The sequence below is a fragment of the Gallinula chloropus genome (genome assembly GCF_964237585.1).
Source record: "Gallinula chloropus genome assembly, chromosome: 13".
NCBI classification, from domain to species: Eukaryota; Metazoa; Chordata; class Aves; order Gruiformes; family Rallidae; genus Gallinula; species Gallinula chloropus.
The window spans coordinates 12,795,387-12,820,383 of record NC_140098.1 but is presented as its reverse complement, the minus strand read 5'-3'; the positions used below and the strand labels follow the sequence as shown (position 1 = coordinate 12,820,383).

At 56.6% G+C, this 24,997-nt stretch overlaps 2 protein-coding genes across 2 annotated transcripts in view; one reads left to right on the top strand and one right to left on the bottom strand.

The window, feature by feature from the left end:
- LOC311196741 (protein NDRG4-like) overlaps positions 1 to 24,997 on the bottom strand; it is a gene marked incomplete at both ends in the record, with an annotated part of 721,213 nt that overhangs the window by 361,390 nt on the left and 334,826 nt on the right.
- Positions 1 to 24,997, top strand: part of LOC311196463 (hydrocephalus-inducing protein homolog) — a gene marked incomplete at its 5' end in the record, with an annotated part of 68,508 nt that overhangs the window by 29,223 nt on the left and 14,288 nt on the right. Inside the window, 30 exons of the mRNA XM_084270033.1 lie at positions 6 to 143; positions 869 to 1,182; positions 2,966 to 3,158; positions 4,417 to 4,569; positions 4,923 to 5,132; positions 5,821 to 5,958; positions 7,228 to 7,405; positions 7,879 to 8,009; positions 8,694 to 8,827; positions 9,224 to 9,360; positions 10,164 to 10,291; positions 10,408 to 10,599; positions 10,994 to 11,143; positions 12,831 to 13,070; positions 13,336 to 13,504; positions 14,702 to 14,872; positions 15,410 to 15,577; positions 16,377 to 16,585; positions 17,457 to 17,603; positions 17,864 to 18,047; positions 18,493 to 18,634; positions 19,482 to 19,602; positions 20,317 to 20,889; positions 21,316 to 21,522; positions 21,930 to 22,120; positions 22,258 to 22,440; positions 22,690 to 22,809; positions 23,607 to 23,766; positions 23,872 to 24,044; positions 24,382 to 24,580. Of these exons, the coding sequence (XP_084126159.1) occupies positions 6 to 143; positions 869 to 1,182; positions 2,966 to 3,158; positions 4,417 to 4,569; positions 4,923 to 5,132; positions 5,821 to 5,958; positions 7,228 to 7,405; positions 7,879 to 8,009; positions 8,694 to 8,827; positions 9,224 to 9,360; positions 10,164 to 10,291; positions 10,408 to 10,599; positions 10,994 to 11,143; positions 12,831 to 13,070; positions 13,336 to 13,504; positions 14,702 to 14,872; positions 15,410 to 15,577; positions 16,377 to 16,585; positions 17,457 to 17,603; positions 17,864 to 18,047; positions 18,493 to 18,634; positions 19,482 to 19,602; positions 20,317 to 20,889; positions 21,316 to 21,522; positions 21,930 to 22,120; positions 22,258 to 22,440; positions 22,690 to 22,809; positions 23,607 to 23,766; positions 23,872 to 24,044; positions 24,382 to 24,580 (5,553 nt within the window). The remainder of the gene's footprint in view (positions 1 to 5; positions 144 to 868; positions 1,183 to 2,965; positions 3,159 to 4,416; positions 4,570 to 4,922; positions 5,133 to 5,820; positions 5,959 to 7,227; positions 7,406 to 7,878; positions 8,010 to 8,693; positions 8,828 to 9,223; positions 9,361 to 10,163; positions 10,292 to 10,407; positions 10,600 to 10,993; positions 11,144 to 12,830; positions 13,071 to 13,335; positions 13,505 to 14,701; positions 14,873 to 15,409; positions 15,578 to 16,376; positions 16,586 to 17,456; positions 17,604 to 17,863; positions 18,048 to 18,492; positions 18,635 to 19,481; positions 19,603 to 20,316; positions 20,890 to 21,315; positions 21,523 to 21,929; positions 22,121 to 22,257; positions 22,441 to 22,689; positions 22,810 to 23,606; positions 23,767 to 23,871; positions 24,045 to 24,381; positions 24,581 to 24,997) is intronic.

Sequence of the window (24,997 nt, the reverse complement as noted above, 5' to 3'; positions counted from 1 at the left end):
TTTAGCAACCCAGTGATGTCCTGAGCCTTCAATACAAGCCTCTCTCTTTAAAAAACACCTCCTCCCTGCCGCTCAGCATCGTCCTGACGGTAGAGCAACCCTTCTGGGTCTGCAGTGCGTCCCAGCAGCCCCTGCCAGACCAGGTGAGCAGCCCCAGACCTTCCCGCTAGTGGGGTTTGAAGAGGGAGGGGGGTGGGGGTGCGTTTCTGTTGGGAAGCCCTCTGGGAGAGGTGGTTATTCCTTTGAATTGGCAGTCAGTTGGCCTGAACAGCATCAGGTTTGAAAAGGAGAGAAAAGACCAGCTCAATTGGGGAAATACCTCCTGGCTCTAAGACAACTAGGAGCAGGCAACTAGGTGTGGGCCAACCGTGTGGTGAAGGTGTCTCTTGGAAGCCCTCCTTGGGTGACCTGAAGAGCTGCTTGCTCTCTTTGAGGGCAGCTCTGCCCTTGGGAAGGCCAAGGCGCTTGTCATCTGCGCTGCTGGTGGTGGGAGGTGTCAAACATGGGCTCTGCTAGAGACGTGTTGGAAGCACGGCTACCGCTGCCATGCAGGTGATCAGCCCTCTCCAGGCTGAGGGCACAGTGCCCTAGGGCTCATGTTGAGTGTGAAGACAAAGGGGTTCCTCTAGAGTCAGGGCACGCCAGGATTTATTTCCCTCTTGCATTATGGGTGCAGAGCACAAGGGGGTGAGCCTGAGAGTCTCAGAGAAGAAAGTTGTGCTGCATGGTCGGGGGCATGTTGTAAAGAAAACAAAGGCTGAAGCAAGAAGCCCACGTTGGGGTTGCACTTTGAACACTGAGGTGTTTTGTGCCACCAGACCTTGGGACTTCATCATACCGGTGGTTAATACTCTTCATCTTCTTGCAGCCCGTGAAGCTGGGGATTGGGAAGGAACTTAATCTATCCATTGGGTTTAACCCTGCTTATGAAGAGGGTTGGAATAGCTGGGAAGCAGAGAGAACCGTGAAGATACAGTTTCTTGAACACCCTCATGAAGAGCAAGTCACCGTTCGGGGAGAAGTCTTCTTCCCGAATCTCCGTTTCCAGACCACAACCTTGGACTTTGGCTGTGTCTTGAATGACACTGAACATGAGCGCCACTTCCGGATGACCAACTGCAGCCCGCTGCCCGTCCAGTACCAGTGGCTGTTCCTGGTGGACGACTCCACAAGCCACCTGAGGTACGTGCACCTCTCCTTGAAGCTCTTCGTCCGCTGTCCCGTTTGTCCTTTGCAAAGCCTGAGATGGTTTGTGTAGCATCTGACAAATCCCTTTCACTTTCCCTTGTGGAAAAAGCACCTCCCAACTTCAGGCAGGGAAGGTGCCCAGGGAGTGGGGCTTCTCCACAGCTTGAGGTGGGGATTTCCATGGCTCGAGGCAAACGCCACCTTGAACTGAGTTCTCGTGTTCTGCTGGCCATGGCATTCACACAGCGGCTGTTGTGTGTGTTCCGGCGCTCGTTGTGTGTTCCGGCGGGTTCTGCTGTGGCTTTGGGTGCAGCCGTAGGTGTCAGTAGGAGGACTTGTCCCAACGTCCCTGGGCACCAGGGCCACCCAGTGCTGGCCTGTGCTTTCCAAGCCCAAGAGCAATCTCTCAGTTGTGCTGTAGCGCATCTCTAAAGGCGTTTTCGAGCGGTTCTTCCCGCTGTGGCCTCTCTTGCATAGGTCAGAAGTTGACTCCGGGCACTTTGAATTCCAGCAGCCAATGGTTTTTCCATACCGCCCCGGGAAACGGAGCGAAGTTACCCATTGAGGGGCAGCTCTTCTGAGTCCTAGAACAATTGGCTTTGCTGGACGCAAGCCCGCAGGTGCTGGTTCTTCCAGCAGATGCCGAGTCACCCAGCTCTGCTGCCTTGAGGGTCCTGAGTGTCCTTCTGGCAGGATCCTCTGCTCCAAAGGGTTTGGCATTGCCCCTTTGCTGGCTCTTTAGCGCTGCGGCCATTAGGACAGCTCCCTTTTCTGCTCCGCATGTTAATTAAGCGGTAATGTGCTCTCTCAGGGTCCCTCAGGAGACACCATGTGATCCTTGTGGCAGAGCTGGAAATGAAGACGGTCTCCAAGCTATTAACACCTCACATTGCTCATTAAGAGCCCGGCAGAAGGGCAGCATGTCAGATCTATTTTTCTGGTCCACGTTAAGCACTGTTGGTATTGTAAATTATCAGATGAAACTAACTGGGTCTGACATGGAGGGAATCAACCGTCAGGGCTGGTGACGGTGAGATGGACAGAATGGTGGCCAGACCGGTGTGTGGCTGGAGAGTTTCCAGGCGCTCCCGGTGCGTGTGCCCCATTGGCACAGGCACCTCCCTTCTCACCCAGAAGAAGTCAGGCTGCCCGAAGGCAGCTGAGGTACCTGGGTGCCCCGTGCGGTGCTGGGCTCTGTCCAGTTGAGGCACAGCAGGCTGGAGGCTCCAACCCATCCCAGCCCCAGCTCCATTCCAGCTCTGGCTCCATCCTGCCTTGTTACACGTAGAGAAAGCTGCCAGCATCGCTGCTTGCTCATGCCGACCCGCGGCTGTGGGTCACTCTTGGGGAGATGTTCTGCATCAGTGTCTGGCTGAGCCACAGAACTTCTCGCCGTGGCTCTGCAGGTGGGGAAGGCACGGTCTGGGGTGGCAGGTGCTTTTGGGAGGGTGCTGCTGGGTCTGTACAGCCCATGGCTGCCTGGCTCTGTCCCTTTGCGCCGCGGTCTGTGCTTGCTGCAGGGTTCATGTGTGTCTCCCTCTGCTGCCATGCTCCCCACCCCGGTGAGGTGTTCATCCCTGTCCCCTTCTGCTGCTCCTTGCACCCGGCTGCCGGCACCGCCGCTATACCAGCATCCTCCCCAAGCACTGACCTGCTCTGTCCTGCTTATGGAGCTGCTGAGCTCCCACCGCAGGGCTGCATCCTGCCGAGGAGCTGCTCCTGCTGCCTTCCCTCCTTCCCACTGCAGCTCCACGATCAAAGCTTTGTTGTTTTCCAGGTTAACTCCTCCAACACCAAAATATTTCACAAAAGCCAAACCACCAAAGGAGGAGGGAGCTCAGCTGGAGTGCCCAGTGCCTTCAGAGAGCATCCTCGGGGATGGGAGTGTGGAGGAACTATTTGAAGCCCTGTCAGCGGTGGGGGATTCTGTCCCACAGCCACCAGATGCAAATGACACCCTGGAAACAGAGGTAGGTGTTTTTCTACACCTCTCACCAGCGTTGCCTCCCCCAGCTTACTGCAGAAGGCCCGTGCTCATGCCAGCCTTCCTTCTGCTGCCTGGAGAGCGGGCTTGGCAGCAGGGCCAGCGGCTGGACGCGGGCCTGTGGGGAGGGAGAAGTTGGAATCCCAGAAGGCTTTGGGTTGGAAGGGTCTGTAAAGATCAAATCCCACCCCCTGTCATGGGCTGGGACACCCTTGGTAGCCCAGGCTGCCCAAAGCCCCTTCCAACCTGGCCTTGAACCCTGCCAGGGATGGGGCTTCCACAGCCCCTTGGGCACCCTGTGCCAAGGCCTCACCACCCTCAGCACGCACGCACATGTAACCTCTGTGGGACACCACAGGCCTAGGAAAGTGCTGTCAGCATCTTTGGGAACACGTGCTTGGTGAAGCTTTGCTGGGTTTGGAAACGTAGAGACCACAAAAAGCATCGAAAGATGAGAAGACTCTGCCCTCCCCAGTACCTTATCTCCTGGGGAGATGCCCCATAAATCTTTTTAGTAGATTCTGCTGAGGCCAAGGCCGTAGCACAAAGCATGTCTTCACCTCTTGAACTTCCAGAGCAACCACAAAGCCCTCATCTATAAACAGGGGGTCAGAAGCCCAGGGCCAAGGTTCCTTTTGGACAGTGGCACCTCTGAGGTTAAACACCAGCTCCTCACTGCTGGAAGACAGGAAACCATCTTGGCTGCCTTCTTCAGGAAGGTGCCTGTGGAGAAGAGTGTCCCAGCTGAGCTCCTCAGCTGATGAGTGCAGGAGATGAAACTAAGCACCACCCAGAACAGGAGAGTTGCGCCGAGCGCTTCCCAAGTCCTTATTTTCCTGTTGGTGGAGTTTTGCTTGCAGCTGTACTCCTGGTTTGTCACAGAGAACCTGCCCTGTCCCAGGCATCAGGCTTCTGGCATGTTCCTCGGGCAGCAGCGAGCAGGCCCAGGCTGGCACCAGGCTGCACAATGGAACCCTTGGGGGTCTCTGCCGGCCCCGAGCACCTGGTGTACCCAGCTTCCTCCTGCAAACTGGCGTGTAGGATGTACAGTTGGAGCCCGTGTCTCATCTGCGGGTGGGCTTGGACCCATGCTCAAGCATTGGCAGGGACATACCTGTACTTGGCTTGCACCCAGGTCCCATCTCAGCTGCTTCCTGGTTTCATGAGGTGGTAGAGCCACGAGCGGAGTGGTCTGGCTCAGCCCCACCTGCTGCTTACTGCAGCCCATGGCACTTGTTTTCCAGCCTCTACCAGAGGGTGCTGCGGAGCCAGAGGGTGCTGCGGAGGCAGTGGGTGCTGCGGAGGCAAACAGCACTGTGGAGACTCAGAGCTCTGCGACCATCAGGCAGCTGATGTCATTTGTCAGTCTGGAGCTCCCCACCATTGAGGTGGACGAGGTGAGTGGGAACCTGTCTCGCTTCCGTGGTCACACTGGTGGCCCTAAGGACGTGTGCTGGTGTTCCTCTGGAGGCAGTGAGAGGCCCGTTCTGCAGCAGAGAGAGCTTCTGGCTGCCAAGAGACCTCCCAAATTACTCTAACGTGGAGTATTAATTAACGCATTCATTACTGAGTATGGGAGAAGATTTTTCCCATGGTCCTTCCACTGGCAAGCGGGGTGGCTGCAGGATGAGACTGGGTTTGAGGAAGAGGCCCTCCAGCCATGTCTGTCCTTTGCTCCAAGCTGTGGCTCTCTCCTCTCCTGCACCCATTTCCACACCTGATGTCTCAGTGTCTCTTCCCCTTCCTCCAGGTTTTCCACATCCTGCCGCTGTACGGCGTGCTGCAGCCGGGCGAGAGCGAGCGGGTCAGGGTCACCTTCTTTGGCCATGCAAACATCATTGCCCGTGTCACGGCGCTGTGCCGCGTGGAGGGAGGCCCGACCTACGAGGTTGCGCTGCGTGGGGAGGCCTCGCTCATCCATTACCTCCTGGACAGCACGGAGATGGACTGCGGGCTGCAGGTACCACGCGTTTCTCTTGGCAGGAATCCTTGAGACCATCCCTGGCAGGTGGCTGCCCACTGAGGTCCAGGACTCTCACTGGTTTGGAGGTGCAGCTTTGGGGTGCCAGGTCCTGTGTCCAAGCTGGTTTTAATGGTCATCTCCATTCCCCTTCCTGAAGCTGGGAATCCCTCCTCTTCAATGAACTCTGGCTCCCAGGGCAGGCGGTGATCTCCAGGGAGATGTGCCCTGAGACATCCATCTGCAGATCCGCTCCCAGATCCTGGGGTCCAAGGAGACGGTCTCTTTCAGTGCTCTCCATGGAGCAACAAAAGGAACCAGGAACAATGTTACCATGGGCTGGAAGGGACCTTAGAGGTCATCTTGTCCACCTTCACTGAGCAGGGCCATCTTCGACTAGGTCAGGTTGCTCAGAGTCTCATTCACCCTGACCAGATGTTTCCAGCAGTGGGGCATCCCCCAGTTTATTACTGACCTTTTTGTGGTGGTTCCTGCACCTCTGCGCGCTGCCATAAATATCTGCGTGGGTTCCTCAGGTTGGCCTGGGAGAGTCAGGTGCCCGTCCCTCCTCTTCCTCTGCCTCTCTCCTGCATTGTGTCCATCGGCTCTCATCCCAGTGTCAGCAGGAGCAGATCGCCAACATCCAGATGTGTGTCCTCAGTTTCCCGCCCCTCTGTCTTCTCTCCAGCTGTTTACCGAAGTCAATAAATCAGAGGTCACCCTGCGGAACAGCGGGAAGATGGGATTCACCTACGTGGTGCTGAGCCCCAGCACGGCCACCGCGGACAGTCCTCAGCCTGGCGTGCCCCTGGTCCTGCCCAGCACTGTGAGTAGCACGAGGGGTTGACGCTGGCTCCACATCAGGCTGCCCAGGAGGGGGTTATAGGGGAGGAACAAAACGTTGGGCAAGCAGAGTCCTAATTGTACCGGGTGAAGTTGTGCTGGTACCGGCACTGGAGCGGGATGGTGCAAGGTCTCCTGAGCGTCTCCTTCCCCTCAGGGTTGGGTGGTGGGACGGGACTTCCTCCAGGTCTCTGCCTGCCTCCTGTCAGCACTAAGGACATAAATAGTCCCTCTCTTGGGCACGCAGCTCCTGTGTCGGAACTCGCGCCGGCCCCTCGCTCCTCCAGCTCATAGCATCCCCTGTCCCAGTTCTGCCTGGATCCCTCAGCTGAAGCAGCATTCCTATCCATGTCCCTCCTGGGAATGGGAAGAGGAGGCCAAATGGCTCTCACATGTCCTCGTGCTGGTCTCCTGCGAGGGGTGACACTGCTCCAGAGGACGCGGCTCTGCTTGGCCCTGGGCAGTTGCTGCTGTGCCAGCAGCTTGGCAGGAGTTGCTTTTGCAGAGGCCATGTTGGGAGCTGGAGTCCAGGGCTCCGGGGACCAAGAGGCAGGATGTGTCCTGCTCAGCAGCTTCTCCCTGCGGCGTGGGGGGGAGCAAGGAGCTGAAGGTCCAGCCCAGTGAGCTGAGAAGAGCTGTGGCTGTGCCCTGTCCCCTGAGCAGTGTTGCCACCTGTTTGTATTGGCTCTCAACCTGGTTGGCATGAGCCCAACTCCAGGCTCAGACAGCTCTTCTCTAGGAGCCCATTGAGGAGGGGATTTGTGGGGAACCCCTTCATCCCTGGACCTCATCCGAGCCTCTGCCTCTGCTTTTCCAGGGGTGTAAGTTTGCAGGTCACTGTGAGTCTAGATAGTGCCATGCACCCTTGGTGTAACCACCCAGGCAGGAGCTGTTGGTTGGGCTCATGAGTAAGAGGTCAGGCTCTTGGACACCAGCCTGGGAGCCACTGCAGTGCCATGACAGGAGCTGCTGGCCCTGCTGAGAGTTTGGGCACGCCGCTCCTCCTCCACAGCAGCTGGCAGAAGGGCTTTTCTTTGCTGCTTGGGTCTGGCAGAGGGTGGGCAGTGTTGGCAGGAGGACAAACCACAGCCCGGTGTAGGAGACTTGAGCTTTTGGGTGCAGGGAAGCTGGAAGGCGATGTGTTGTGTGAGAACCTGCAACGTGCCTTCTCATCTCAGTGTAACGGTGGTCTGAGCCACCCCTCCGCCAAGCCCTCTAGTTGAATTCCCCTCCTCTTCTTCCACACCTCCAGGGTTACATTGGACCTGGCAGAGAGCAAGTGCTCACTGTCTATCACCTGCCGGGAGTGCCTGGAGTCTTCTGCAGGACCTTCCAGATCCAAGTGGGTCACCTGGAGCCAGAAGAGATCACCTTGAAAGGAGAGGGGACTTTTCCCAGGATTTATTTGGACCTTCCTAGGAGAATCAAGGGTGAGCACTGTCTGACTGCTCCTCGGGGAGGTCCCGTGGGGGTCTTTTTCTGCCCCCCTGTGTCGTCATGCTCATAGGGCAGCTCACACCCACCTCCACCAAGGCTGGAGGTTTCAGGGCTGTTGTTCTTCTGGTTGCTTTCAAGAAGCACATGGGCTTTGCTCCAGAGAGCCATCCTGGCCAGTGTCATCTGTTGGTGGCCTGGATAAAGAGGACAGCTAGAAAGCAGTGTTGGGAAAGCTGTAACGTGGGCTGGCAGGGATTTGGGCAGGGGTGGGGGGGGGTGAGATGCTCCCATGTGTGGAGGAAGATGGGTGGGAGAGAACATAGAAGAAAAGCAGCATCCTCTTTCCATGAGTTGCTGGAGGAATGTGTTTGTGGGAAGGGCCAATGCTGGGGGTGTGGAGCTTCCCAGCTTTAATGGGGATGCCACTGTGCCCATGCTTCTATTTGTGACTGTTTTCTTCCTTCAGGAAACAAAAACTACGAGCAGATCCTCAAAGAGGCAAAAGCAAGGCTAGGACGAGACATCCAGAGAGACGACGCGGTGGTTGTCGGGGAGACCACAGCCACAGAGCCACCCATGGACGACTCTGGCATTGTGGTGAGACTGGCTGCTGCCCTGTTTGGCAGGGGCCACCCTCTCCCTGTGTCACTTGTCCCCCTTGCACGCTTCAGCTGGCTCCCCTGGGCTGGCCACAAACATGGGGCTCCACTGGTAGTGGTCCTTCCCGTGGGTGCCTGAGCTTCCTGAGTGCCCGAGGGGGAGGTCCTGAAGACTGGGCTCAAGTGACTGAGATGTGTCTCCAAGAGCTCTCAGCGCTGACCTGGTTCCCTCATGGAGAGAGCTTTTGTCTGAGCTGCGCTGGCAGCAGCTGGGGGCAGGCAGATACTTGGAGCTCTGGAAGATCCTTGACTTGTTTGGTCAGATCAGCTTGTATAAAGGTGGCTGAGCAGGCAAAGGTGCTGGAGTTCATCTCCCTTCAGAAATGGTCCTGGCAGACTGAGCAGCTGGGCAGAAGGACCTCGTCATAGACTCTGTTGGGTTGGCAGGGACATCCAAAGGCCATCTACCCCCTGCAGCGAGTAGGGACACCTTTAAGTAGATCAGGTTGCTCAGAGCTTCATCCTTGCATGTCTTCAGGGATGGAGCCTCCACCACTTCTGTGGGCAACCTGTGCCAGGGTCTCACCACCCTCAGAGTGAAGGACTTGTTCCTGCTTCTTACCAAGAGCAGGGTGGGATTAACTTCCCTTTGCTAACCAGCCACTGTCTTTGTTTTCCTCAGCTGGACGTTCGTCTGCAGATGGAGATGGAGAACATTCTGATAGAGCAGCACGCCCTGGAGCAGCAGCAAACTCTCTCCTCCGGTTCCCCGGAGGACGCTGCCTTTGACCAGCATGCTCGTCGGAGGCTTCTCAAGTTAGTAGGGCCCCTGTGCCCTGATGGTAGCGCACAGTGGTGCGCCCCTGCTCCTGGGAGCTCCTTGTTTCTGGGAATAGCTGGGGACTTGAGAAGGGGGTTGATCCTGACAGTTTGGACGTGCTACCAGTGAGCAGCCTGAGGACTTTTTTCCAGTGGCTTTTCACAGCAGAGGAGTTGTGCCCAGTGTCTGTTTTAAACTCATTTTATTCTAAGAACCTGTTAGTAGCTGATAAAACCTTGGACCTGGGTGCCCTGTGACATACCGAAGTCTTCTTAGCAGAAGATAAGACCTTGGGCTTCATGGGCTGGAGTTTCTCCAGCAGTGACTACAGAAGCACCCACTTTGTTTGCATCCTCCTCCACCTTAAGGACTCTCCTTGCTTCTCCTTCCAGAGTGGAGCTGCCCGAGTACGTCCTGGACTTCGGCCACGTCATTCTTGGTGACATCCACACACACGTCGTGAAGATCACCAACCCCGGGCAGCTCCCCGTGTCCTTCTGCGCTGACGGACGGGCTCTGTGTGGCACTGGTAACCCATGCTGGAGGGACTTCCTGTGGGCTTGAAGGACCTGTCTCTGACAGATATGCTGGGGCCACAGGGAAGGGTTTTGAGTGCTCTTTTGCATCGTTTTCTCTTCCTTCCCCCCCTGCTCGGTGCTCTGCAGCCAGAACTCTCCTGGCCCGCAGTGTCCAGCCACCTGGGCTGTCCTGACGCTTCATTGCGGGGGCTCTGTGGGCTGATCACCATGGTGACCTCTCAGCATCTTCTGCTCTTGGCTACCAGGAGCATCTCCTGAGTGTCTTTGTGTGCTCCATGAGCTTGTGTTGGGAGCAGACAAGACCCTTGGTGGTTTGGAAGCGCTTTGTTTAGAGTTTGTAATGACACAGTGCTGCTTTAGCCTCTATTGAGACAACAGCCTGTGCGGTCAAAACAGGCTTTCAAAACAGGTCCTTGAGGACCATCAGATGGTGACTTGCTGCGTCTGAAGGGTGGTCAGGTGTCTCCTCTAAATTGTCTTCCAAGCAGCACCACAGCACAGGGGAATCTTCCCTGGAACTTCTTTGGAGAGGTCTGCGCGTCCTTCCTGGGAGCCTGGTGAAGGAATTGCTGGTGCTCCTCAGCTGATGGGTTTCTGTTTTACCCTGCGGGTCTTGAATTCAGGCTGTGAAATTCCTTTCTGTTTGAGCGGTGACAAGAGAGAAGGAGTGGCAGTCTTCTCTGGAGACACAAAGGGTCCTTCTGCCTGACAGTCCTGTGGACACCCATACGGTCTGAACGTACTTGTTCACGTTGCTGGTGTATCTCAGCTGCTTTATTTTCACCCATTCAAGGTTTTAGTGTGGACCTGGGCCGCGTGAACAACCTGCCCTTCTGCGAGACAGAGACGTTTGAAGTGCGCTTTGACCCACAGAGTGCCAACCTGCCGGTGGGAGAAGTGAATGTTGTCCTGCCCATCAAGGTACTGTATCCTTCCTCACCTCCCTGTGCCAGCACGGCCTTTTGAGGCAGCTGTCAGGTTGGGGGCAGCAGCAGATGTTGCCTGGACCTTCAGCTGGATGCTCTGTCCCTCACTAGGCAGAAGAAGGCCCCACATTTCCCATCCGCCTCTGTGCCAGTGTGGCTGTGCCATCCCTCTGCATCTCCAGGGACAGACTGGAGTTTGCTGCTGTCCAATGTGGACAGTGTCAGGAGGAAACCATCCAGCTCCACAACCAACTCCAGGTCCCCTGTAAATGGTCCATCACTGTGAATGAGCCCGTTGTGAAGGTGAGGCAGGGACGATGCGTGACACGTAACTTCTCGGTTGGGTTTTCTGTGCCTCTCGTGCCTTTTCTGCCACTGTGGGTGCCTCACCGCATGGGGACAGCTCGTGGGAGGGAGATTGGAGGGTATGGAGCAAGGCTGGTTCACCTGGACTTGTTGAGCAGCTGATGCTTCGCTTCTCTGCCACCTTCACCCATTCGTCCTCCTCCAAGGGCGGTGCCTACCCGTCTGCCTGCCCTGCCCACAAGTTTTCCCTCCAGTTCTAGGCTGTAGTGGCCACATCTGGTCTGGATGTGGGTGCTCTTGGCGCCGTGACGGTGTTTCAGAGCACTGTGGGAATTTGAGGGTCTGTCCTCACAGACCAAAGAGACCTCACAAGGTTCCTTCCTGTGCCCAGGTGGACAAGTATTTGCCACTATACGTTAAACAAAAGCTGCTTCGGCAGAGGAAGAAGCAGCGCTGTGTCTTCGAGGTGCTGCCCTCGGCTGGGACCCTGACTCCTGGACAGCGCTACAACATGCGAGTCAGGTTTACACCCACGGAAGAGGTGAGATGGGTGGGCGTCACGCCCAGATGCAAGGCCATGTGGCAATGGGAGGCCAGTGTGGGGAGGGGGAGATGAGGTCTGCCTCCATATGGAGCTTTCTGCAAGCCCCATACCCACCGTGCCTCAGTTTCCCCCCCCCCCCCCCAGTCCCCTCCTTGGAGAGGTGCTTTGACATCCCTACAGGGGACCGTGCATGGAGAGCATCAGGGCATTGCGGTGTGGCTCCTTCTCAGTGTATGGGTGGGCAAAACCCACCCGTCTCCCCTCATTCCCTCTCCACGGGGGCCTGTTTGCAGGCATGGGGAGAACCCCAGTGCGCTCGTGGGGGATGAACCCTGCAAGGGCTGATCTCAGCTAATCCCACTGCTGGTGAAGCCATGAAAAGCCGGGATCAGAACTCCCCAGCCTTGGTGCTGATGAAGCAGACACCATTTATCGCAGCGCTGGGCACACCAGGCATCGCTGCTCCGGATGTGTGCGCTGGTTAAAGCCACATCTCTCCTACTGATACAGATTAACACATACATATTCATTAGAGTTTCTAAGAAAAGGCAGGGGTATGCAAATTACCTCCAGGAAGTACTTTACATTAATCCCTCCCAGATAGACCATGCTCAGTGACACTCAGGGGGCCTTCTGGTGGGCGTCAGGGATGAAGGCTGGATGTCTTCCTCTCAGCCCATGCTCTTTGCAGTTTTCTCCATAGCCTCAAAACCCCATCCCTGCCCAAACAAGTTAGGAACCCTTTAGCTGAAAACAAGATCTACTCTAGCTCTTATATAGTCATTGGTCTCATTATTAATGACTCCCCCACCTTCACTTCTTTATCTTCAAGGCTGTTCCACTGTTGGGGTAAATTTTGTAGCTGCTCTCATGAACCAGCTCCCACAGCTACAGCCACATTCTACTGGAATCCCAAACAAATCTGTCCTCAAAAACATGCAAACTCTCCTTATATTTACATTTTATTAATTAATTGTCTGTTAAACTATACCTATATCCATCCCCTCAGCATTATTCCATGTCACTGAATCACCGGTACCAGCAAGCAGCCCCAGCCCAGGCCCCTTCCCGGGCTTAGCGGGGCTGTCACCTGTCATGGTTCGCCGCCCGTGGTCCCTGCGGTGCCGGCACATTCCAGGCAAACTGGGAATCCGCTTCAATGGTGGAGCGTTCCCAAAGGCGGTTTGAACGTGGCCACTTTGACTTGGAAACTGGTGGCTTATGGACACGAGAGCTCTGGCTTCCAGTCCAGTTGCTGGCCAAAGGCCGAGTGGAGATGACACCCCTGGTTGCGAGCGGTCGGGAGCTCCTCACCCCTCTGATGGAGCGATACAGAGCGGATGTTTGCCTGCGGTGGCAGTGCCGGGACTGCCCGGGCAGTGTAACCCTGAAGGAGGAGGAGAAGCAGTCCCTGAGCCCACCCATAGGGACCTTTACAAGCGCTGCTGAAACCCCCATCAGTCCATTTAAATCCATGGGATACCCGGTTCCACCCAACGCCAGGAACCATCCCGGTTCCTTGGAGCCAGCGTGCCAGGGCCCCAAGCCCCTGCTGCACATCAATAGCCACTTCCCGTTCCCCCAGCGGTACTAGTGACATCCCAGACCTTGGGGCAAGGGATGACTCTGAGGCTCTGTCCCCTGGGACTTTGTGGAGAACCTTTCTGCACCTCTCTGTTTTCAGAAGTCCTACAGAAGCGAGCTGAAGATTAACATCTGCCAGAGCACCCAGCACCTCCAGCTGCAGGTGTCAGGGCGTGGGCTGGAGCCACGGCTGGAATTCAGCCCCCCAGTACTGGAGATGGGACCATTGCTGCCATTCAGTCCTGGAGTGGGGGAGATGGTGGTGGTGAAGAACCCATGTGACTTCCCCATCGAGTTTTACTCATTGGAGTTCGACCAGCAGTACCTTATGGAGGAGCAGGTGAGAGGGAAGCTCTGGTCCCCATGGGCACGTTCACATAGTTTGGCAGTGCTCCAGCATTCCCAGGTTTGTGCAGGGGAGATGGAAGCAGTGTCCAGGACAAAGCCTGGTGGCATTTTGGATTTAGCCAGCTCTGCTGGAGGGCTGCGGAGGGGCTTGGTGTGGTGTTGGGAGGAAGGAATGAGGGAGAAGATAGGTTGGCTCTCGGTGTGATGGAGGTCAAGAAACACCTCCTGTGTATGGTTTCTTTTCCCGGCGCCCACAGGTCCTGCGGATGCTGAAAGACTACGATTGTCGCAACACCTTATTGCTGCCACCGCGTGCCCCCGGTGAGAAGCTGCCTCCAGAGGTGCTGGAGTACTATGAGGACCAGAGACGGCTGCAGGATGAGCCTGAAAAATCCAAGAGTGAGGAACAAGCAAGCCAGGACAACGGTGAGGGTTTGGGTTGGCCCAAGTGTGGATGCAGCAGGGAGTCCTGCCCACCTACCCTCAGCTCTCCATCCCCACTGCCTTCTCCATGGAAAGCCCATGGTTGTAGCAACTGCTTGTTCTCCAGTTTGGTGGAGGAACTGCAAGGCTGAAAGTCTGTGGCTTGTAACACACATCCTCCACCAGTCCCGAGTGCAGCCAAAGCGAGCTCCTGCCAGGGGAAGCAGTGGCTGGAGAGCTGCTGGCAGAGAAGGCCCTGGGGGTGCTGGGTGAGTGCCGACTGCACGTGAGCCGGCAGCGTGCCAGAGTGGCCGAGAAGGCCAGCAGCATCCTGGCTTGTGTCAGACCCAGTGTGGCCAGCAGGTCCAGGGCAGGGATTGTTCCCCTGTGCTCAGCGTTGGTGAGGCCGCACCTCGAGTGCTGGGTTCAGCTTTGGGCCCCTCACTCCAAGAAGGACATGGAGGTCCTGGAGTGAGTGCAGAGAAGGGCAATGGGGCTGGGGAAGGGGCTGGAGAGCAAACCTTCTGAGGAGCGTCTGAGGGAGGCGGGGGTGTTCAGCCTGGAGAAGAGGAGGCTGAGGGGAGACCTTATCACCACCTACACTGACCTGACAGGAGGGTGCAGAGAGGTGGGGGTTGTTCTCTTGACACAAGTGATGGGTGACGGGATAAGGGGGAATTGGCTTGAGCTGCGCCAGGGCAGGGTCAGATCAGACATTAGGGAAAGATCCTTCCCCAAAGGGCTGTCGGGCACTGGCACAGGCTGCCCAAGGAGGGGGAGTCACTGCCCCTGGGTGTGTTTAACAGATGGGTAGATGAGGTGCTCAGGGGTACAGGTTAGTAGAGGATGGGTACGGTAGGACTGGATGATCTCAAAGGTCTTTTCCAACCTTGTGATTCTGTCCCCTTGTGTTCCTCTACCATAGCGGGTAGGACAGGGGTGGGTTCTTCAGCCAGTAGAACCAGGGGCAGGGCCAAGGGAGAGTCCAGGGAGGTTTTCTTTCCCCACCTCTTCTCCCAGGAGCTGCTGGGATCAGGATGATGCTGTTTAGCACACTTGCTGTCATAGAATCATGTTGGCAGTTTGTGTTGAAGACCTCGGTTTTGGCAGAGTGTCCTCTGTCAGGATGCCGAGGGGTGGGGAGGATGATCAGGATCCCAAGTATGGAGGCAGCTGACTTTGGTACCTGGTTCTGCCCAGCAGAGCATCAGCACGGCACCCCTGCCAGCAAGGACCCCATGGGAGAGCTGGATGACAGCCCTGTCTCTAGGGCCATTGCCCGTCACCTTGGCATCGAGACCTCCCCAGAAGGGCGCGCGGCCCAAAACCGCAGAGGGATCGTCATCATCGTCCACGGGGCACCCCTGACAGGTATGTGAGCTGCTGGCCGCAAGGATGGGGGAAGCGGGAGAGACACATCCCAGCAGAGCTTGGTTGACCAGTTGAAGTGAAGCAAGGTGGGTCAGAGCTCTGCTGGCACATGGAACGGTCCCAGGTCTTTGCCTGGCTGGCGCAAGTGGTGCGGCTCATCTTGTGTGGACACACGTTGGGAGCGTGTTACCTCGTGTCCATGCTGCCTTGTGGGAGCAGACCCTAGCCCATATTCAACCCCGAACCGTGCCCAGATGTTGCCTGAGACAACACTGACCAACGCAGGCTGGGAAACGATCTGAGTGGGGGCACAGGGCTCAAATTAATGTGCTTGGCCCAGGGTTGGGGCCACCCCAAGAGACTGGAGAACAACCCTTCTAACCAAGCTGCCTCACTCATGGTTTCCCCAAAAGGGACACTTGCTTTCAGACTGCCCATGAGGCTTTGAGATCCTGCCTGGGGGCTTTCCAGACCCTGTCCCTGAAAAACTTCACAGGGCAGCTTGGTGACGCTCACTTCCTCTTGCTCTCTCTCAAGGAAAGACATCGGCGGCGGTCGCCTTGTCCAAATATTACGGTGCCGCCTGCTTGTCCATCGATGCGGTGGTGAGAGAAGCCATCTCAGAGAGGAGCAGCTGGGCAGCGCTCCGGGCCCGGGAGCTGTGCATCAGGGCTGCCAGCGAGCAGAGGGAGATGGAGGAGGCCGGTAAGGAGAAACGCTGAACCCAGAGCAGCTTCAGAAACCGGCTGTGATGACCATCCACCTCTTCCTCTGGAGAGGTTTGGTGGCTCTGAGGTCTCTTAGGGGCCGCGGGTGCCACATGTAGAAATGCAAAACTATTTCCTAAAGCATCTCTGGCTATTTAAAAGTATAAAAATGGCCGTTTTAAGGGCTGGGGCAGGGGCGTTCTACTGCCCCCAGGCGTCTCAGCACACGTCCCTCGGTGGAGCACACCCGTCTCTTTCTCAGAGGGCTTTTTAGATCTCCTCAAACCGAATCCAGCTTGCCTCTCACGGCCATCAGGCAGAACCACTGCTCTAATGAGGAAAAAGCCCTCTGAAGCAGCTCATTAAGCTCTGGCCAACTTGACTTCTGAGCGTGGCTTCACAAATATGAGAGGAAGGGAAGAACAACCCCCCGGGGGAGTTTCAGATGAGAGGGATGCTGCAGACGAGCTCTTCTCTCCAGAGCTTTTCCTACGCATGATGTCAGGTCACATGGCTTGTGCCTGTTGTGTCGTTCTCCACGTGAGGTTGGAGAGGTTTAGGGAACTTTATTGGGCAGTTGGTGCCCCAAAAGTCTGAGGAAATTCTGCATCTGGTCAGGAGCTGGGGGAGGGAAGAGGGGCCTGGAGTTATCCCACACCGAGGGCTTAGCTCAAGCAGGGATGGGCGCCTGCAGCCAGGGCATGAGACAGCAGGATGGGTGCAAGTTATGGAAATGGTGGTCCTGGAGGTGAAATCCTTGGCTTGATCCATAAGGAAGCTGTCTGTCCCCTCCGCAGGGCCGCACATGGATGTGTCCCCCAGCCAGCAGTTCAGCCCTGATCCCAAACGCAGCCTGAATATGAGCCAGTCCAGCTTCAGGGACAAAGCCAGCCTGCCCTCCATCAGCTCCCAGAGCCGTCAGAACATCACGGTAGGCAAGAGGAGGTCGGACAGCCGCACATCCCACGGCCAGAAACCACGTGGAAGGGATCCTTCAGGCTGCCAGGTAAAGCACGATCAGAGTGGTTAATGCCTCGGCCCTTTCCGTTCCCTCTGAGGAGAGGAGAGAAGAGCAGAGGCTCCGTGTCATCCTGAGGCTGGTGTGAGGGTGCAGAGTGCAGAGAGCCAGTGGGCATGGCCCGGGATGGGAACGAAACCCCTGGAGCGCAGTGCTGGCTGATGTGGCTGTGGGGTGCTGTGCAGGGGGGCTTGCAGGCTTGGGGGGCTGCTAGCCAAGGAATGGGCCCTCCCTAGGTGGTTGTCCCTTGGAGCTGCTGGCCAGCAATTTTCTTTCCCCAGTACAAGGAAGATGTGGGACTGTTGGAGAGGGTTCAGAGGAGGCCATGAAGGTGATCAGAGGGTTAGAGCACCTCCCCTAAGGAGAGAGGCTGAGGGAGCTGGGCTTGTTCAGCCTGGAGAAGAGAAGGCTGCGGGGGGACCTCATTGCAGCCTTCCTGCCCCTGAAGGGAGCAGAGAAACAGGAGGGGAATCAACTTTTTAAAAGGGCAGCCACTGGCAGGACAAGGGGGATGGAGTGAAGCTGGAGGAGGGAAGGGTTAGATGAGATATTGGGGGAAGTTCTTTCCAGAGAGAGTGGTGAGGGGCTGGAAGGGGCTGCCCAGAGAGGGGCTGGGTGCCCCATCCCTGGGGGTGTTCAAGGCCAGGTTGGATGGGGCCCTGGGCAACCTTGTGTAGCTCCAGGCCTGGAGGTTGGTGTCCCTGCCTGTGGCAGGGGGTTGGAGCTCTGTGATCCTTGGGATCCCTTCCAACCCAGACCATCCTATGATTCTAATCTGCTGGTGAGAAGCTCCAGCTCCAAGGAACGGTTTGGGTGTTTCCCAAGAGACTAATTTTTCTTGTTATGTTCAACATTGCAGGGCCTCTCCAGTTCTCTGCTCACGTCTCCCACTCCCTGCGTTCCTCCGCAGCGGTGGCTGAGCACCAGCACAGTGGGAGAGGTGGGCTTTCTGAGCTGCGTGCTGCCCGAGGACGTGCTGGTGGCCATCCTCTCTGAGAGGCTGCAGGTAGGTGGCAACTGATAGGTCCTGCTTTGCAGGGATGGGCAGCGAGGTACGATTCGGAAAGGAGGAGACCTGCATCTGCTCTTGGAGGGGTCCAGGGCTGCACGCAGGGATCCTCATGGATGCCATAAGTTGGCAGAGTGTGGGGGAAGACTGGAGCCAACGTGCTGGGGGTGGTGATGGCTGGTGTCCCTTGGTGCGTGGGTGACCTGGGTGCCCAACGCGTGCCACGGCTCACTTGGCCTTTTTGCCTTCATTCCCAGTTGAGCGACTGCTTCCAGGGAGTGGTGTTTGATGGGCTGGAGACACCCTTTGCACACAACACCGTGTCTGCTCTCCTCTGCCTCCTGAAAGCCATCCAAAATCGGCCTCATATCTACTTTGTGGACCTGTACCAGAACAGCGACTCTTGGAAAGCCAGGAAGGCAGCCGCAAAGGAGCAGGAAGGTGAGACTTTGCATCTCTATACCTTTCCCATCCTCTTCCTCAAGCCCTCAGCCTTACTCGTACGTACTGGGGTCACCAGCAGTGCTGATGCAAAATGTTTTTGTTAGTCCTCCTGCCTCCATAAAGCCAGGACTGGGCTCCTGGTTCCTTCAAATAAGAACTGGGGCTGCAAGGCCGGCATCGGTCTGAAAGCTTGGGCACAAATGCAGCTGCTGTGGTTCAGTATCTGGCTAGTGACCGGTGGTCCGTGATGCTGGCACACGTGAGCCAGGCATGGCACGGGAGCTTGCTGAGAATTTGGGGGGATTTTTTGGAGCAAGAAAAAGGGCTTCCCAGCATGTCCTGATGGGCTGGGTTGAGGCAGAGCTGTGAATCCTCGCTGCCCATCCTGGCCAGCAGTTCTGCTTGCAGTCACTAATGGTTTCTCCTCTGCTCTATGCTGAAGAGCGGGACTTGGAAGAAGCTGCCAAGAAGGAGGAAGAATGGCACAGGGAGATGGATGAAGAAAAGTATGAGGCCCTTACTGAGGAGGAGAAAGCGCAATTTGATAACTATACACAACAAGTCAAGCGCGAGAAGAAGAAGAGGTCTGTATGCCCTCCACAGGTCACTCCCAGTGTCACTCCCTGCTGCAGAGATCTTGGTTGAGCTCAGAGGGGTTGCACAGCAAATGCCCAGCGTGCCTGTTGCCCTTGCTACACTGATGTCCTGGGGTGACGCTGACCGTAAAACTGGGTGTCTCCTAGGCACCCCGTCAGTGGGTGAGCCGGGGAGCGGCTCTGATCCAGCTCATGGGATGTGTGTGCAGCTGGGAGAGGGACCTGCTGAAAGCAGGCATGTGGCTCAGCCCCAGCTGAGGGTTTGTTTCCATGGGAGGTCACCAGGGATGCTTTGAATTGTGACTCCCAGGATGGACAGCACGAGTTTCCCATGGTTGTTGTGTGTTCTGGCAGGGAATCTGTTTGTTCAGAGCCTGTTTTGCAGAAGGGGGGTTACCACAGCCTTTCCTTCCTGATAATGAAGGAGCAGACTGTGCCTGGGAAGGGGGCCTGGGGGAGCCAAGAACTGGTGCAGGGATAAGTGGGTGTTGGTGATTTGTGAGCTGGTTTGCACTGGGAAGTTGGTGCAGGGAGACATGGTGGGTCGGTCTTCTTGGGCAGCGTGCTGGAGGCGTCCGGGTGGACCTCACCAGAGAAGCTGCACGACTGATATCTTCTGAGAGCAAGGCTTAGATTCAGCTGGCCCCAAAGGTCCCCTCCCAGCTCGCCTCACTTTGGATGCTCCCAGCCTCCCCAGGTTGAGAGAAATCCATGGAGATGATCTAAGGGTTCTACTTGGCCTCAGGGTCAATGAGCAAAGTGCAGGACCACGTGGAATTGCAGCGAGCCCGGGTTGCTGGTGGTGACTCCTGGGGATGTTCTCTGTTTTCTGAAGGAAAATGGAGCAGCTGGCTCGAGAGCTGGAGGAGAAGCACCGTCAGGAGCTGGAACGCTTGAGGGAGGAAGAGCTGAAGAAGAAAACACGTGGGAAGAAAGGCCAGCCTGGAGTCAGGCAGGTGGGTGGTTGTGTTTATACAGAGGGATGATAAAACCCCGAGGACCTGCCCATGGAGCTGCACTGTTCCCTGAGAAGCCAGGAGCTGCACGTGGGGGCGAGAACCTGGCTGCGGGCAACATGTGGGGCCGCGCTGGGAGACAGCAGCCTGTGTTTGAGCAGGCTGCTGCTTCACCGGGGAGGGTTTCCCATGGGCTTGTTGGGTAGAGCTGCTCTGCTGGGACAGCAGCTTCATGTAACTCCATACGGTCACTGGGCAGTGCTGGGAAGTTGTAATCCAGCGTTTCTCGCCCTCTGCACGTGACTTACAGCCCTGAGCTGTGATCTGTCAGGGGTGCGGCATCTGGCAGGAGGTACTGCTGGGCCTTAGGTGTTCATTAGCAACCAGGCTTCCCAAAGAGTCGGCCAGCCCTGGGGATTCCCAGCATGCTGGAAACAAGCCCGGAGGACAGCACAGGAGTACGGAGGTGCCTGCAGTTCCCTGTTTGGGTTGGGAAGCTGTTCCCATTCTTGGCTTTTTGAGGAGCCCAGCAAACCACTGGAGAATTTGGTTTCAGTTGAGCTAAAGTGGGAACCAGCGCCATTGGGAAGTGGGATTTGTGAAGCACCCAGCACGGGGCTCGGATGAGGCTGTTTTAAAGGCGATCACATTCCTCCAGCCTTTGAGTCAGCCCTTTGAACCGCTCACTACTTTGTTTCTGCTCCTCCTGCCCAGAACACAAAAAGGTCCACTAGCAACGTGTCAGATGGCAACGAGGGGTCCATCATGAAGGGATCTATAAAGGAGCAGCCAGACCCTGTTGCAAGTGACGAGAGAGGGAAGAAACAGAGTTCCTTGAGGGACGAAGGCCAAGCAGTGGTTGTGCAGTCCTCGGCCACGGAACTGGGGCAGTCTGAAAGTGAGACCTTGAGTGACAGTGAGAAGAACTTGGCCCTGAGGTTTAAGATCTATGAGGCGCTGCGGAAAGATGTTGCACGCACTTTGGCATTCTGGGACAGGGTTCAGGGTACCCTGCAGTCCCCTCCAAGCCAAGAGGAGGCAGAGCAGTCCAGAGACCAGCACCACCGTTTATCCAGCTCCAAGGTCCAGAAGAAGAGAGAGAAGGAGCGGCTGGGAACTCTGAAGTCTCTCGAGAATGCCAAATTATCTGAGCCGGAAGAGGAAAGCGCAGAAGGATCTGCCAGAAGCCAGGGTGTTGGGGTGCCCTGCTTGGACATCCAGGTGCTGAGCCCAGAAGATGGCGCTAAGAAGATCCTGGAGAGTGGCAAGCTGCCAGTGGCAGAGCAGGTAAAGCCCTATGAGGCTCCAATGCTGAGCCTGCCATGGTCCAGGCCACGGTGCGTTGTGTCCCATCCGGTGACAACAGCACAGAACCTTGTCCAGGCCACTGATGCTGCTCCACAGTGGTCACGTGGCTGGGGAAGGTCCTCAGCATCCCTCAGATGGGTGGAAAGAGTGTGTTGAGGCATCCTGTCAGTTCAGAGAGGTTCCCAGCTTGGGAATCACTAGAAACGGTCCCAGGGTAGGACAGTTCATGGCCATTGTTCCCTTCATCTGAGTCACTTGGAGGAGAGGTTTCTCTCTAGGTCCCAGCACTGCTCTGGAGCCTACCTCGCTGGGCATAAACCCCCATCACTGTTGGCAGCGCTGTAGGGAAGGAGCGTGAGGATGAAGGTGACAGGACTACAAACAGGGTTTTCTCTTACACTTTAGATCCTGGATGAACTGGGGGTGGGTCCCTCAGGGCCTCCCATTCCTCCCACCGTATTTTATTCTGTCATCCATTACCCGGGAAAGCGACTGGTCCCTGCAGCAGACAACGACCTCGAGCACTTCACCTTTGTTGTGCCAGAAGACACCACTGTGGAAGAAAGAAAGACCGAATCTCCCGTGGATGTCCTCGCCTTGCCCACAGTGAAGGTGCTGGGGAGGGGACCGAGCTGGGTGGCACGTGGTGGGGCAGGCGGGATGGAGAAGGGTCACTGTGGAAGGGCGGTGAAGACAGGTTGGGGCACTGCGTCTGTCCCTTCTGTCTGTCCAAGAGAGACAGCTCTGCTGGAGAAATAGGATGGGGAGAACTAGGCAAGAGGGGAAAGAAACCACCTAAAGCCCTCAACTTCATTTGAGGAGAGGGTCCTGGGTGAGGAGAGCAGAACAAAGCCCAGGAAGGGAGACCCAAGTGCCCAGCACACATGAATCTAGTAGATGCTGGTCTCTCCTGGTTGTTAACAAGCCACAGGCTTGTCTCTCCAGGGTGGAGATGTCTCGGGGGCTCACATCTCTCTCTCTCTCTCTCACCCTGTTTTCTCTCTCCCCTTGGTGAGAAGACACCAGAGGAGCAGCTCACCCCCACCAGAGCCCAGTCAAAAATGGAGAAAGGCTCAGGCAGCCGGGAGAAGCGGAGCCTTGGGCGCAGCAGGAAACATCTCCAGGGATCGGCCACGACAACGCCTGCACATACCCCTGAGCTGTGCCAGAGCAGCGTGGACATCGTTCCGACCCCAGACAGACCAGCCAGGTTAGCTGTGAGGGACGAGGTGATCCCTCTGCTTCATTGCCATCTTGCCAAGTTGCCGGTCCCTCCACGGGATGGCAGGTCTACGACCACCCCCCTCCTTGTCATTAGCAAGCTCTAATTGCCTCTCTAATTGCCAGGCTGAGCAGCTGCAGGTGGATAGTGCCTGCCCATGGCGAGGTGAAACTGAAGATCTTCTTCACCTCCACGGAGCTGGGCCAGTTTGATCGGACGCTGCATTTTGAGGTGCTGGGGACCAACCATCTGTTCCAGCTGCACTGCAGGGGCACCTGCCTGTATCCCACCATCAGCCAGGACCCACGGTAAGGCTGGCCCCTGGGAGCCTCCCACACTCCCTCCCCCTAAACGTGGAGTCGTGGCTGTCCCTTGTACTCCTGGGACCTTCTGGCTTGAGCAGAACATGGTGGCTGAACAGCCCAGTGTCAATTCCCATGCTTGGCACTGGGAACCAGTACTGGTACCTCAGCCACTAGTAAGGGTTATGGCTTCCTGACCAGGTTTTCTGCTCAGAGCATCTCTCAGCTCCTCATTGCACATTTTTCTCTCCCCAGGGTGGTGTTTCCTCATTGGAGGAATAGTAAGGCGGATGACGAAATCATCTTCAAGCAGTATGTCATGGATACGGGTATATTCCACTTTGGACCGCTGTTGTGTGGAAAGTCAAGAGACTGGTACGTGCTCCTCACCCCAAGATGGGATGGGATGGGATGGGATGGGATGGGATGGGATGGGATGGGATGGGATGGGATGGGATGGGATGGGATGGGATGGGATGGGATGGGATCTCCAGGGCCTTGTGTACCTCAGCCAGTGGCATGGTTCAGGATAGACCCAGGTGGAGATCTGGGAGATACGCAGGGCTTGAGGGCCCCACACTTGTGACCTTGAGCAGATAACAGGCATGTGAGTCTTGGAGAGATGGAGATGATCTTCCAACCCCCACATGCTGCATCCAGTTCGATAGTGACTTGCCCCCCTTCCACTCTCCACATCTCATCTTCAGCATGTTAAAAAAGTGCCAACTTTTATCTCAGTGGGTCAGCCGCATGGGTGGTTCTTCTGCCAGTGGCTTTGTGACCCACTGGTTAATCTGCTCTCAGGGAGGGTTTGATTTGACCTGCCCAGTGTGTGCGCTGGGTGGATCCCGTAGAGCAATAAAAATGGGAATGACGTTTTCCTGATCCTCACCCTGGATCAAGTCGGCCAAACAAAGCTGTTGGTGTCGCTGCTGGCATGTTTCTGGCTCTAACGTGGTGGCCACCCTTAGGTTGCCTCTGGGCTGGAGGCTGGAGGCATCGGGTACGGTGCAGACATCAAAGTAACGCAAGGATGGATGGAGGACATAGCGTGCCCCTGAAAGTGATCCTTAGCCCGCCTCTCAGCTTGGACATGGTGCTTTCCTCCATGTCTGGGGCAGGTGATGGTTCCGGCATCTCCTCTGCAGCCTCTTCCTCTTTTGTGCACCCAGGTACAAGACGTTGCACTGTCCAGGCAACTGTGAGAAGATAACCATCCTCAATGTCACCGCCCTGGAAGCAGAGGTGCATTTCTCCTTTGAGCACGACATCAATGGCAACACGTTCCTCTTGGAGCCCAGCAGCATGAAGCTGAAACCCAACGAGAAGCAGGTAGGAGACAGGCAGGCAGTGCGAGTGCTGGTGGAAGAGCCCCAGAGCCGTTCCTCCTGCTCACCCAACGCTCTCCTGTGGTTCTCTTTGTGGGGATGGGGTTAGGAGCTGAGCATTTGGGCGTACCCCACTTCATCTGGCCTCATGGAAGACAACCTCATCTGCTGCATCCAGGGGAACCCAGAGCCTGTGGTTTTCCACCTCTGCTGCCAGGGGGTGCAGGTGGAGCTGGGGGTCAGCCCCAAGCAGGTCAACTTCAGCAAGATTCTTCTGCACAGGTCAGTCATGGCTCTTTTTCCCAGCAGCTCCCAGTCACCAGCTCAGCATTCCTTGCTGTGATTGGTATCCTGTAACACCACAAGTGCTGTAGCCCCCCAGCAACACCATGCCATAGGCACGTTGATCTTTAAGGCCCTTTGCAATCTAAACCATGCTGTGATTTCCAGCTTGTTTGCTGGTTCTGAATAGTCCAACAGCTCCACCTCATGGAGACGCTTGTAGCGCCCAGCTTCACGCCCCCAGGACCTCACTTCTCAGGATTCTGCCACTGAAGCCACAGCTAAATGGTACGTGGTTAGCACAACCACTGAGCTGAGTGTCTTCCTGTCTCTGCAGAAGGGAACACAGGACCCTGGTGCTGCAGAACAGCACCCCTCTTCCCATGAACTGGCAGCTCAGTGGGCTGGAAAACCTCGGCACAGACTTCTCCGTGTCCCAGGACAAGGGCACTGTCGAGCCCCACGCTGTGTCAGAAGTCCATCTGTATTTAAAGGCCACGACGACACTCAACATAAAGAAGACTATCCGACTGGAGGTGAAGGCGTAGAGCCGGGCAGAGGGACCAGCCCAGGGATGGGGAATGCTCGCGGGGTTCCCTGAGGAGAGGGCAGAAGGGTTGAGGCGTCGTGAGGTGCCGTGCTGGCTGCCCCTGGAAGGGGGCGATAGTAGCTGAGCTTTCTCGGGCGAGTATGTTGTGGAGGCAGGAGGAGATGTGCCTGATGGACACAGGGGTGCTACCAGCCCGACTTCTGCTGCCTCCAGCTGGGGTTCCCCGGAACCCGGGCTGCATGCCTTAGCATCCACGTCATCCCAGATGATCAGCTGGTGCAGGGCTTACACCTGGGTGCTGAGGCCATGTCCCGAGCCCGTGTGACAACCGCTTTGCCGCTGCACGTGGTTGAATGCTCCATTGTCCGGGTGTCCGTGTGCTCCCTGCACCCATCTTGGAGTC